Below are 13,243 nucleotides of genomic sequence, written 5' to 3'. Positions count from 1 at the left end.
GGAACCGCTCTCCTTTAAGTTCTTGATGATCCGATAAATGGTCGACTTAGGTGCAATCTTAATGGCAGCAATATCCTTGCCTGTGAAGCCCTTTTTGTGCAAAGCAATGATGACGGCACGTGTTTTCTTGCAGGAATCCATGGTTGACAGAGGAAGAACAATGATTCCAAGCACCACCCTCCTTTTGAAGGTTCCAGTCTGTTATTCAAACCCAATCAGCATGACGAGTGATCTCCAGCCTTGTCCTTGTCAACACTCACACCTGTGTTAACGAGAGTCACTGACATGTCAGCTGGTCCTTTTGTGGCAGGGCTGAAATGCAGTGGAAATGTTTTTGGGGGATTCAGTTCATTTGCATGGCATAGAGGGACTTTGCAATTAATTGCAATTCATCTGATCACTCTTCATAACATTCTGGAGTATATTCAAATTGCCATTATACAAACTGACAGACTGAAAATTAATATTTGTGTCATTCTTAAAACATTTGGCCACGACTATAGAACTGCAGGGAATTATCTTTAAAACTGCCAAGTTCTCACCACCCCCAGCAAAATTAGTTGAATCGCATGAAATGCATTTAAACTGCAAAATGCTCTCTGCCCCATGGAAAAATGTGTAGAATTGCAGAAAATGTGCTTCAAAGCTGCAAATTTCTCTCCACCGCCAAGGGGACCACTAAAATGTTTTGCCTGTGTGACCAATGTCAAACATTAAGTAATTGCCATATTGGTAATGACTGAGAAGACACAGTAAAGACAATGAACAAGGAATTTAATTTGTGTCTTTATTGAATCACTAACCAGCATTAGACACCAAAAAAGTAACCCCATCTGAAATATTCTGTTCTTCCCACTTAACTCAAATCTGAAAGAAATCATCTACCATAAGATCAGATCACCAAAACCTCCCCTGTAGAAATGATACAGTATTTACATTGTCCATGTACTCTTGACACATTAGCGTGATGTGGCAAGTTAGTGTTTGAGCAAAGTGCGAGAAAAGGAGGATTGGACCGTTTTTCTGACTGGGACCCAGTGACCAAAGGGGTTCCTGCTCGCTGTGTAGTTCTCCACTCTGTGTGCTACCTTTGATGTGGTGGAAGCAACAATGGCTGTGGGCTTGGCCACTGAATTCTGTGTGAACAAATGAAAGAGAAACACAGAATCAAATAGAATTTAAGTGTGGCACCCAAATAATTCAAGGAAAATTCTAGGCATGGTCAAATACATGTTTTCTGCTAAAAAAAATACTTGCATCACTTACATGAATACTGAATGAGATCATCTTTTTCTTGGGAGACATATTAGGGCTTGGTGCATCCTCAGGCTCTATGTCACTGTTCTGCTGCAAAGAGAAAACAGTTGAGTAAAAATCAGATCAGCTGATTTCAGGTCTCCCCATCAACACAAATACATTCTCCTAGATGAGCAATAGCTCACTTGTCTATAGTTTCAACAAACTGCAGTTCCCATGCACCCGTGCTTCATTGATGTCAAAGCTAGGCATCTGTTCATTATGTGATTTTTACAAGGGTAGCTTTAAGAACAAACAAAACACTATAGAAAGAAAAATCCTTTGAGTGGCATGATGGTGCAGTTTTCCAAACCCCATCCAGAACACCACTTGTGTATTACCAACTTATCTTTGGCATACGGACGGAGGGAGTTGACCATCTGTTTAAAGTTCTCTTGTCAGGAATAGTCACAATAACGCAGTCCAAACGCCTGCGCTTCTTCAGAGAGTAGGAGGGAGACTCTGCTAAATAACAATGTTCCCATTTCAACTGTAAGTAAACACACATATTCAGAGTTCTAAAAATGTATTTCTATCAATGTGGAGTATTGTCAGTATGTTTTAATTGTATCTATCCATCTTTCTGAGAAAATAGCATAGGTGAGGAATTGGGACATTACAAACTGAATTGGTAAGCCATGAAGTCAGTGAGATAATTTAAGTGTACCATTGCTGGACAAAACAATCCATTCCTGCTACTGGACTTGCATTGGCATTGTGAGCATGATAAGATTAATCAGATAACCTTTTCACGCAAACGCAATGACATCACCCAAGTCACATGACTGCCCTCTTATTCTCCTAATCCGAGGGGCCGTGGAGAGAAGACAACTCATGAGATCTACAAAAACAGGAATAAATACAAACAGAGCAAGTGTGTTCTCTGACAGGTGCAAGGTTAACAGACAAGCAGTTTCACAGAAGACAAAATCAGAAGTCCTGAAGTTCAGACTACATGGTAGGGAAAGATCTCCAGACTGTGTTTTAAAATGGCCTAGGTGGTGCGGTTATGACGTCAACAACTGAACTTTGAGCAATTTCAATTGCTAGGCTTCTTCTGTGTGTGTCATGTTCATAGACGGTATGTTCAACATGATCAAATCTCCCTGAACACCCACCTGTGATAGACTCTTTTGAGGGAGTGGCTCTGGTCTCACCCGTTCCTCTGGTTCTGGTGTGGCTAGTCCGGTTTTCAGTTGCTGCTCCTCCAGGATGGGCGTCACACTCTCAGGAAGGTCCAGTTGCTCCATCCCCACTGCCTGGGTGGCATTCGTAGTCCTGAGTTCCCCCTTTTCTGAGGAAAGAAAACAGGACATATTTACATCAACACAAAGAGGTCTACTGCTGATTATAAGTCTATTAACTTCTAGCAAAAATGTAAAGTTATATATATATATAACACAATGCACAAAAAAATAAAGGGAACACTTAAACAACACAATGTAACTCCAAGTCAATCACACTTCTGTGAAATCAAACTGTCCACTTAGGAAGCAACACTGATTGACAATACATTTCACATGCTGTTGTGCAAATGGAATAGACAACAGGTGGAAATTATAGGCATTTAGCAAGACACCCCTAATAAAGGAGTGGTTCTGCATGTGGGGACCACAGACCACTTCTCAGTTCCTATGCTTCCTGGCTGATGTTTTGGTCACTTTTGAATGCTGGCGGTGCTTTCACTCTAGTGGTAGCATGAGAAGGAGTCTACAGCCCACACAACTGGCACAGGTAGTGCAGCTCATCCAGGATGGCACATCAATGCGAGATGTGACAAGAAGGTTTGCTGTGTCTGTCAGCGTAGTGTCCCGAGCATGGAGGCGCTACCAGGAGACAGGCCAGTACATCAGGAGACGTGGAGGAGGCCGTAGGAGGGCAACAACCCAGCAGCAGGACCGCTACCCCAGCCTTTGTGCAAGGAGGAGCAGGAGGAACACTGCCAGAGCCCTGCAAAATGACCTCCAGCAGGCCACAAATGTGCATGTGTCTGCTCAAATGGTCAGAAACAGACTCCATGAGGGTGGTATGAGGGCCCTTACAGCCCAACACCATGCATTTGCCAGAGAACACCAAGATTGGCAAATTCGTCACTGGCGCCCTGTGCTTTTCACAGATGAAAGCAGGTTAACACTGAGCACATGTGACAGACGTGACAGTCTGGAGACGCCGTGGAGAACGTTCTGCTGCCTGCAACATCCTCCAGCATGACCGGTTTGGCGGTGGGTCAGTCATGGTGTGGGGTGGCATTTCTTTGGGGGGCCGCACAGCCCTCCATGTGCTCACCAGAGGTAGCCTGACTGCCATTAGGTACCGAGATGAGATCCTCAGACCCCTTGGGAGACCATATGCTGGTGTGGTTGGCCCTGGGTTCCTCCTAATGCAAGACAATGCTAGACCTCATGTGGCTGGAGTGTGTCAGCAGTTCCTACAAGAGGAAGGCATTGATGCTATGGACTGGCCCGCCCGTTCCCCAGACCTGAATCCAATTGAGCACATCTGGGACATCATGTCTCGCTCCATTCACCAACACCACGTTGCACCACAGACTGTCCAGGAGTTGGCGGATGCTTTAGCCCAGGTCTGGGAGGAGATCCCTCAGGAGACCATCCGCCACCTCATCAGGAGCATGCCCAGGCGTTGTAGGGAGGTCATACAGGCACGTGGAGGCCACACACACTACTGAGACTCATTTTGACTTGTTTTAAGGACATTAAATCAAAGTTGGATCAGCCTGTAGTGTGGTTTTCCACTTTAATTTTGAGTGTGACTCCAAATCCAGACCTCCATGGGTTGATAAATGTAATTTCCATTGATAATTTGTGTGATTTTGTTGTCAGCACATTCAACTATGTAAAGAAAAAAGTATTTCATAAGAATATTTCATTCATTCAGATCTAGGATGTGTTATTTTAGTGTTCCCTTTATTTTCTTGAGCAGTGTATAAACATAAGCCTTACTCTCTATACGGAGGCTGACAAATGAGCGTCCTGAAGATGTGGAGCGGTTCGTGTAGGTCTTGTGGCTTCTGTTGGGTGATCCAGAAAACCTGCACTTGTACCTGCCCACAAACCCCCTATGAACCCTGCTCCAGCTGGCTGACCTGGAGCGGGAACTGTGGCGGTTTGGCCTGTCTGGGGAAGAGGAAGGGCTGTAGGAGCGCGAGTGGGCCCTGTAACAGCGTGATGGTGAGCGGTGGCGCCTATGTCCATGTGCCTGTTGATGTTGACGGCAGCAGCGTGAGCTGGAAGAGACTCTGTGGCAGCGCGGGTGTGACCGGGACCTGGGACGGGTCCGAGGGCTGCTGTTGGATGAGTGGGATGATCTGGAGGACGAAGAACTGGTGGAGGATCTGTGACGTCCCCTACGAGCATTATTTCGCTTAAGTTGTCGTCTAGAGCCAGAGGACTGGCTACTGGTATGACTACTTCTAGATGGGTAACGAGAACAGGAAGAGCTGGATTGGGCATCCTGATCAAAGATCAAACTTAGCCCTTCACTCAGAGGGGCCTGGGCCACTTGAACATGTGAATCCTTCCCATCGGTCTTCTTGGTGTGCATCTATATAATAAAAACATAAAATAAAAGCAAATGACTATCAAATTCATGTTATTGGAAGGAGTTAGCCTATTAAACAAGTGTGTACAATTGTTAGATATCTAACGTTAATTACCATAAACATGCGTCTTGTGTAACTTCTCAATGTTTTTAAATAGGGTCTGCCTGAAATTGCATAACAATGATTTGATACCTCCGACAAAATTGAGTAACTATACTGACAACTGTTGGGAGTAGGATTAGTTAGAACAACTGTGGAAAATTCCATATTGGAAGAACTAACGTTAGCTATAGATACTGTAATTTACAACTGTAGCTGTTGTCTTGCTAGTAGTTAGCTATACGTTGTTGTAAACTTCCTATTATGTCAATTTCTGAATGTGGTTGGACAGGATATAACGTTTAACAAATAATTACCTGTATGGTCTTTACGTATTTCATAGTCTAATTATAGCTTAGCCGCATGCGACTTACCGTAATGCGAATTTACGTTGAATTCAGTCGACTCGGCGCTAGGAATCCGATTCTGCTCGTAAACTAGATTATGTAATGAAATTCAATCAATTTCGAGATAACATTTAAATGTTTCAATGCAATTTTCGTAGAGGAACCTAGCAAATGGTTAAATATAGAATTAAATGTAGATGAAAACGTCGAGTTTTAAACTAGCTAGCTAAGTATCAACGGCTGAAATAAATCTGTCTGTTGCTTGACCACAACTAGCCACACAAAATCTCTACCTCATCGAGTGTCGCTGTGGAAAATTCCACCCAGTTTAAAAAATTCCGCTTGTTCACGAGGGTCAGTTTGCTACAGGCACTGCGCATAGTCTACGCTCTTTCCACAGGACGGCGAAGTGAGCTGAACATGTGATTTTGTAAACCTTCAATACACTGGAGTTGCAGTAAAACATTATTTTGGCTATGTTTACTGGCAAGCAAACCATATGGCAGTATAGATCAGTAGACTATAAAACATATGGAGCGTACGAAACACAACGAGAAAATAATGTATCGCGAGAAAACAGCATACTATGTACCATTTTGATGTATTTATTTTTATTCAACCTTTATTTGGCCTCAGCATAAGCAGGGCAGCAGGTAGCCTAGAGGTTAGAAAGGTTGCTAGATCAAATCCCCGAGATGACAAGTTAAAAATCTGAACAAGGAAGTTAGCCTAGGAACAGTGGGTTGTCTTTGTAAATAAGAATTTGTTCTTAACGGACTTGCCTAGTTAAATAAAAAATGTGTGTTTACATACTAGTCAGAACTGGGACATTCGGAAATGTCCGGTTGTAGTTATACACGTGTCGCGTTAAACCAGTTAACAAGTCGGACATTTGAGTATTGTAGTTCCGACTAGCACTCAAACGCAGTTTACACACGGAGGTTAGTTGGGATTTTCCTTTATTCTTTTGTAATGGAAATTCTAGAGCTGGTGCCATCAAGCTTCGGATATGTCATATTTACATAATTTTATAGCTGGATCATGTTGAGTTCTCAGTAATAAAGTTGGAGCTGCCAGAAAGAAATACGATGTGACGTAAGTAAATAATGTAACTGTCAAATGGAGCGAAAATTAAATAACTGCACTGCAATGCCATATACGTATTGTAATGAGTTTACGAAATGTCGGTTTATTAAACCAATTTTACACAGGCTACTGTTTGGCCGTAGCCCACGCCAAAATAAATGAAAGATAACCCACCAGCCAATCGTGACCTTCTCTTGTGAAGCCCAGAGGTAAGAGAGAGAACAAAGGCTAAACCTGCTACACAGCCCCCTCCCACCACAAAGTCCCTCGTCCCCGAGGGAACAAACTAGGTCTCTGAAGCGACCCGGAGGTCTCCTTTGCCTGCGTGGCCGCGATGGTCGCAGAGTGCCCCTCTGGGAACCAGGGGATGAAGGGAGGGATATGGGGGACAAGGAAGCGGGAACGGGTAATTACAGTCCGTGGCTCTGGGGAACCACACGTTGACACAGGGGGAGTGGGCTGTCTGTAGCCTTGTCTGCAGCACCTGGGGGTGGGTGCCTGGAGAATGTCATCCCCAGAGAGGGGAATTGTGGGGGTTCCTGGGGTTTGGAGAGAAGATGCCCCTCTGTATGGGGCTAACCTGTCCCGGTGCAGTGTCACCTTTCTCCCCCTGGGAGGAAGCTGCACCCGGTAAACAACCTCCCCTACCCTCTCCAGGACACTGCAGGCTCCCACCCAGTGACTGTCCAACTTGTGGCATCTGCCTTTTTTCCTGTAGACCCAGACCAGCTCCCCAGCCACAAAGTGCCTTTCCCGGGTGTGCACGTCATAGTTCCTCTTCTGCCTCACCTGCATTCACCAGCTGCTCTCTGGCGAAGGTGTGGGCTGTCTCCGGGCGGTCCTGGAGTCTCCGGGCATACTCCGGCCCCGGGGGAACATGAGGTCTATCCAGGGGCCGACCAAACGCCATCTCCGCAGGGGAGCGGATCTCTCTCCCCAGCATGAGGAGGGCAGGCGTGCAGGAGGTGGAGTCTTGAACAGCGGAGCGGCATGCCATGAGGACCATAGGCAGGTGCTTGTCCCAGTTACGCTGGTGTTTGGACGAGACGACGGCCAGCTGCTGTCCAAGCGTTTTGTTGAAGTGCTCCACAAGGCCATCACTTTGAGGATGGAGAGGAGTAGTGCGGGTCTTGTGTATACCCAGCCTCTCACACATGGTGGCGAAGACACGGGACTCAAAGTTTCTGCCTTGGTCGCTGTGGATGGACTCTGCAGCTCCAAACCTGCTGAACATCCCCGCTGTCAGGGCGTCGACGATGGTCTCTGCCTCCTGGTCAGGCAGAGCAGTGGAGTGTTTTTGTGACCCCAAAGTGTCCAGTTCCCACCCCCCCATGAGTACCTTGGAGCACAGCCTCCCGCAATGCTTTTGGGACCACCACCTGCCACCTCTCCTCTCCCGTAGCTGACTCCTTCCATGCCCGCTGTAGCACCCATCAGCCAGCCGCAGTCTCTCAAACTTTGACCACAACCCTTTGGTCGCGAGTGAGAGCGCTGTCATCTCTTCCCATTGGGGCCTCACCTGCGCCTCTACCCACTGTAGCACTGGCTGTAGGTATGTGTCCCGTCCCTGCTGCTGCCCCCATTCAGCCACGTCGACAGTCTGCAGCTCACAGCAGACAGGCCCACTCACCCGACACACTGTGGCGCAGACCCCCTCTGCACACAGCTCTCTCTCCCGTCCCTCTCTCCGCTCACAGTGGCGGCAGCCGTCGGCAGTACAGGGCCGACGGGACATGGCGTCGGCGTTGGAGTGGAGTGCCCCTGCCCTGTGCACCACTGCGAAGTCATACGGCTGAAGCTTCTCCAACCAGCGTGCCACCTACCCCTCTGGCTCTCTGATCGACTTGAGCCACTGGAGAGCAGAGTGGTCAGTCCTTACAGTAAAGGGCAGGCCACCCAGGTAGTACTTGAAGTGTTTGACGGAAGCCACAACAGCCAAGAGCTCCCGCCGCGTGACAAGGTAGCGGCGCTCATGTTTGTCAAATGTTTTGCTTAAGTACGCCACCACACTCTCCCCCTCTGGCCCCACCTGGGCCAGCACCCCACCCATGACCACATTGCCCGCGTCTGTGTCCAGGATAAAGGGCAAGGTGAGGTCAGGGGGAGTGAGCACAGGGGCCTCGATCAGTGCACGTTTCAGGGTGTCGAACTCCTCACACGCCACTGTCCAAGTGAAAGCCTTGTTCTTCGGCAGCAGGCAGTTCAGGGGAGCAGCGACGCTAGAGAAGCCCCGTACAAACCTCCTGTAGTACGAGGCAAGGCCCAGGAAGCTCTTCAGCTGACGCTGGTCGGTGGGGGTGGGCCAGTCTCTGACAGCCCCCACCTTGTCCTCCATGGTGCTGATCCCCTCCTTCCCCACTCGGTGACCCAAGAAGGACACCTACCTCTCTCCTCATGAAGTGGCACTTCTCGGTGTGGAGCTTCAGACCTGCGGCAGCCACCCTCTCCAGCGCACCCAGGGCTGACTGGAAGGAGCTGCCATGGGCCAGGATGTCGTCGAGGTGTACCAGACACTGCTGTCGGGGGATGCTGTCCATCAAACGCTCAAAAGTAGCTGGGGCGTTGCACAGGACCTTGAACTGCCAGTGTCCTCTGTTAGTAGAGAATGCAGTTTTCCTCGTCCTGCCGTGTCGACGTCACCCCTTCGGTCCGCCCACCAGAACCCGCGCGAAACACAGTCGACGGCTTCAGCCGCCATCACTCTAATGTCCTCCCTCAAGCGGCCTCTGGGCTCCGACGCCCTGGCGATCTCCTCAGCCAGATCCTCCGACGTCCATGCACACGCACCTTCTTGGCCATAATCGTCCCCTACCTCCACCTTCACTTCGGATTCCCTCTAAGCATTTTCAACCCCCGTTCACACCTACGGTAGCTAGGCAGAGGATTGAGTTTACGAATTGACGGTTTATTAAACCAACTTTACACAGGCTACTGTTTGGCCGTAGCCCACGCCAAATAAATTAAAGATAACCCACAAGCCAATCGTGACCTTCTCTTGTGAAGACCAGACGTAAGAGAGAGAACAAAGGCTAAACCTGGTCTTAACTTCCAATGCTCCATCACCCTGCCCAACCCCCCTCCACGCCACTCCGCCAACCGCCAGGATGCCCAGCATCAGAACATTCCAGGCATTCCCGTGATTGGCAGATAAGATAGCAGGTTGATTTGCATGTCGGACCCCGCGAACACTGGGTACTGGTAAGTACAACACAACCACCTACTAGCCTAACACATAACACACAGCTGTCTGTGCTGGTCGATACAGTATATTTTAGCCCTGTAAACCACCTGGAACATAGCCCAATGATCTGAGGCTCCCGAGTGGTACAGTGGTCTAGGGCACTCTCTCGGCGCTAGAGGTGTCACTACAGACCCTGGTTTGATTCTAGGCTGTATCACAACTGGCTGTTATTGGGAGTCCTATAGGGCAGCGCACAATTTGCCCAGCGTTGTTAGGGTTTGGCAGGGTTAGGCTATCATTGTAAGTAAGAATTTGTTCTGAACTGACTTGCCTAGTTAAATACATACAATTTAAAACAAAAAAAATTCCAATCCTGCTCTAATTGGGAGCTTCATGCAATGTCAGTCAGTCATTTCTTGCCAGACATGAGTAGACTTGAATGGGGCAAGAAAAACACATAAGTGAACTTGCTAGTGCAGTATAAATACAGGACACTTGATGATTCATGTGGTATAGCTATATGTACATTTGTTTCCCTTTATGTCAAGTATTACACTGTACCCAAACCGGCCGCCATCATGCGCAAATTGATTTTGTGCCCCCACAAACGTGATCAAGACAGCAGGTTAAAATATCAAAACAAACTCATAACCAATTATATAAATTTGGGGACAGGCCAAAAAGCATTAAACAGTTATGGCAAATTAGCTAGCTAGCTAACTTGTCCTATTTAGCTAGCTTGCTGTTGCTAGCTAATTTGTCCTGGGATATAAACATTGAGTTATTTTACCAGAAATGCACAAGGTCCCCCGACAATTAATCCACACATAAAATGGTCAACTGAATCATTTCCAGTCATCTCTCCTCCGTCCAGGCTTTTTCTTCTTTGAATTTATATAGTGATTGCCTACCACAACTGACAACACAGTTCATCTTTCAATCACCCACGTGGGTATACCCACGTGCCATCTCCTCATTGGTTATCTGCTTCTATAAACCAATGAGGAGATGGGATAGGCAGGACTTGCAGCGGGATCTGCATCACAAATAGAACTAACTTCTATTTTAGCACTTGGCTACGCAGATGCTCGTTGACACGCGTGAGCGGTGTGGGTGCAATAATTGAATAATACCTATATATATTTTGCAATGCTCGCGCACGCGAAGCCAACAGTGTATAGTCAGGGTATAATGCTTCGAACACACCGACAGCATCATTGCATTTTGGTACACCAGAAGGACATTCATTTCCAATGAAACGCTGCGTTTGCCTTGCAGCATTGGGTTGCGTTCGGTGTGGTGCATACGTCAAACATGCACTGTATGTGTAGACGGCTTGACAGAAATGGTAGCAGAAGGTGAATGTGGAACTTCTGTTGCATACATATCCAGATGATGCTTCATACTATTTTGCACAATTACGCTGTCGTTGTGTTAGAAGCGTAATGATGATTATGCAGTTGTGGCACACAGATACTATACTATCCCTAATTTATGGCACAAGGAGCTCAGAGAAATATGGTACTTACCACTGTCATTTTGTATCTCCTCCTGGGCAGTACCCTACCATGTACAGTGACAAGGAGCAGGTGTTCAACTGCATCCAGAGGGCCAACCAGAACACACTAGAGGTGTAACCTCAGTGACCTGTGTTCCAGACCATTGCAGCTCTTGTCTATCCAGTACATAACCACATTAACCAATATTACCAGGTTACATCACTTATACTGTCACACACATTGGTTTCACATACACTTTCAGAAACCTGTCTCACATTTAGCTTGCTACTGCCTCACAGAGCATCTCAACCTAGTTGAATATAATTATTTTGTCAACTCACACAGTGTACCTTTGACCGTATTCCTGTGTTAATATTGATAGATATTAACACTTCTAATGGAAGGTTTATCACTACAGCGACATTTTCTGATAATAAGCAGGGGTGAAAGTAATGTAATTTCTTCCCAGTACTGGACCTCCTATGTATGCACATGCTTAATCATTAAATTACTTGTAGAATCCCTATTAATTCAATAGGATTTCTGTGGGCCTTGTCATAAAGATTTGGATTTTAACTTTTAAAATGTATTACCTTTTATTATGATATATCACCCGGCTACCATCTAGAGGGCGGAGACAGTTCAGGTGCATCAAAGCTGGGATGGAGAGACTGAAAAACAGCTTCTATTTCCAGGCCATCAGACTGTTAGGTAGCCTCCGCCCAGTACCTTATCCTTTACTTAGATTTGTGTGTATTAGGTTGTTGTGGAATTGTTAGATTACTTGTTAGATATTGCTGCTCTGTCGGAACTAGAAGCACAAGCATTTCGCTACACTCGCAATAACATCTGCTAACCATGTGTACTGTATGTGACCAATAACATTTTATTTGGTACCAGCTGGCTTCCACCAGGTACTCTACCCTGCACCTTAGGAACTGCTGCCCTATCTACATAGTCATTGAACACTGGTCACTTTAATAAAATGTACATACTGTTTTACCCACTTCATATGTATATGCTGTATTCTAGCCAAGACTCATCCTATATAACTACTGCTGTACACACGTTTATCATTCATATAATGTCTATACACATAAGTAAGCAATGTGGGAGTACCATGCCATGTTCTCTGGATGATAATTGACAGCCCTGTCTGTTGCATTGATCTGTCTTCTTTACACACCCAACAGCACATATCAATAAGGGCCACATCTCACTGGTGTTGCAACAAAATGATTCAGCATCTTCTCAATTTTACAGTTTATTGACTATTGCTCTCTGTCCTAGTTCCCTCACTCTGTTTCCCCTTTCTTCTGTTACCCAATCACTCATCCCTCCACCTCTCAGACTTCTGCAGCTGTGCTGGGAGCAATCTAGGTCACCAGCAGGTTCTCCTGTGCCTGGGGTTACTGCACTGGAGATAAGACTATTTCTTTGCAATGAGATTGCACATCATGACACCAACACCTCCCTTTGTTTATTACTTTTGAGACTGTTTCTGAGTCACAGGGCATGAGTGAAAATGGTTGGACTCCCAAGGCACTCCTACAGTTGATATGCTTTTTTAGCAACTTAAGTATCTCAGCCATATCTGAATTCTATTGTTATTGTAAACAATGGTATACCATTATGGAAAGTATTACAGCTGTATTTTATGAAAATGTCATGCAAAAAGTTATGATTATCAGGCATTTGTTTTAACCTTCCATTCCCATGTACTGACCACATGTTAATAAAGATGAATGTAAACATTGTCAGAAACGTTACTTATATCATACTATACATTCTGATGCTCTAGTCATGATATATATTTTTACAAAGGGTACAAAAAATAAAAGAAAGCAAGTCTTATGACACTTGTGATCTCATGTGACTGTCTCATGGAAATGGAAAGTCATGAAACAATCCTCTAACCAATGGTTTCCCCTCTACTATGCCAGAGAGATGCAGACAGTGAGTGGTTACAGTAGTTTACACTGTATGCCAACTGGCCCATAGGGATTATCCTGTTAACGTAACATAGCTCTAAATTCTCTTTTCAATTTTTTTTTACTATTATTATAAAATAGTGCAATTGAAACGTACGTTTTATTTAAGTATGGTATTTAATCTGCTGAATTGATGCACATTGAACAATCTATGGTGAGTACAGTACTGTACCGATCTACAAAAA

At 45.9% G+C, this 13,243-nt stretch overlaps 1 protein-coding gene across 11 annotated transcripts; it reads right to left on the bottom strand.

The window, feature by feature from the left end:
- Positions 1–773: 773 nt before the first annotated feature.
- rsrp1 (arginine/serine-rich protein 1) lies at positions 774–5,703 on the bottom strand. 11 transcript variants are annotated; one of them, XR_006083884.1, is made up of 6 exons: positions 5,329–5,702; positions 4,257–4,857; positions 2,415–2,590; positions 2,042–2,137; positions 1,267–1,786; positions 774–1,136 (listed from the first exon to the last, which is right to left on the bottom strand). XR_006083884.1 is itself a non-coding variant. In XM_024429951.2 (5 exons), the coding sequence occupies exons 2-5, from the start codon at positions 4,855–4,857 to the stop codon at positions 978–980; spliced, it is 1,017 nt and encodes a 338-aa protein (XP_024285719.1). In that variant the 5' UTR covers positions 5,329–5,697; the 3' UTR covers positions 774–977. The 11 variants fall into 11 exon arrangements, 1 of the variants encoding a protein (XP_024285719.1); XR_006083885.1 differs by having other exon boundaries at positions 1,267–1,761; XR_006083886.1 differs by having other exon boundaries at positions 1,267–1,758.
- Between the last annotated feature and the right edge of the window lie 7,540 nt (positions 5,704–13,243).

This window comes from Oncorhynchus tshawytscha, linkage group LG08, assembly GCF_018296145.1.
Source record: "Oncorhynchus tshawytscha isolate Ot180627B linkage group LG08, Otsh_v2.0, whole genome shotgun sequence".
Classification (NCBI taxonomy): Eukaryota; Metazoa; Chordata; class Actinopteri; order Salmoniformes; family Salmonidae; genus Oncorhynchus; species Oncorhynchus tshawytscha.
This window is presented reverse-complemented; position numbering and strand designations above follow the sequence as displayed.

Bases quoted from the DNA above. Each gene is read 5' to 3' on its own strand.
- rsrp1 (XM_024429951.2), bottom strand. From the start codon at position 4,857: ATGCACACCAAGAAGACCGATGGGAAGGATTCACATGTTCAAGTGGCC. The intron at 2,591-4,256 runs GTAAGGCTTATG...TTCTTTCCTCAG, and splicing joins TGTCAGCCTCCGTATAGAGA to AAAAGGGGGAACTCAGGACT. The intron at 1,137-1,266 runs GTAAGTGATGCA...TTGTTCACACAG, and splicing joins TGATCTCATTCAGTATTCAT to AATTCAGTGGCCAAGCCCAC.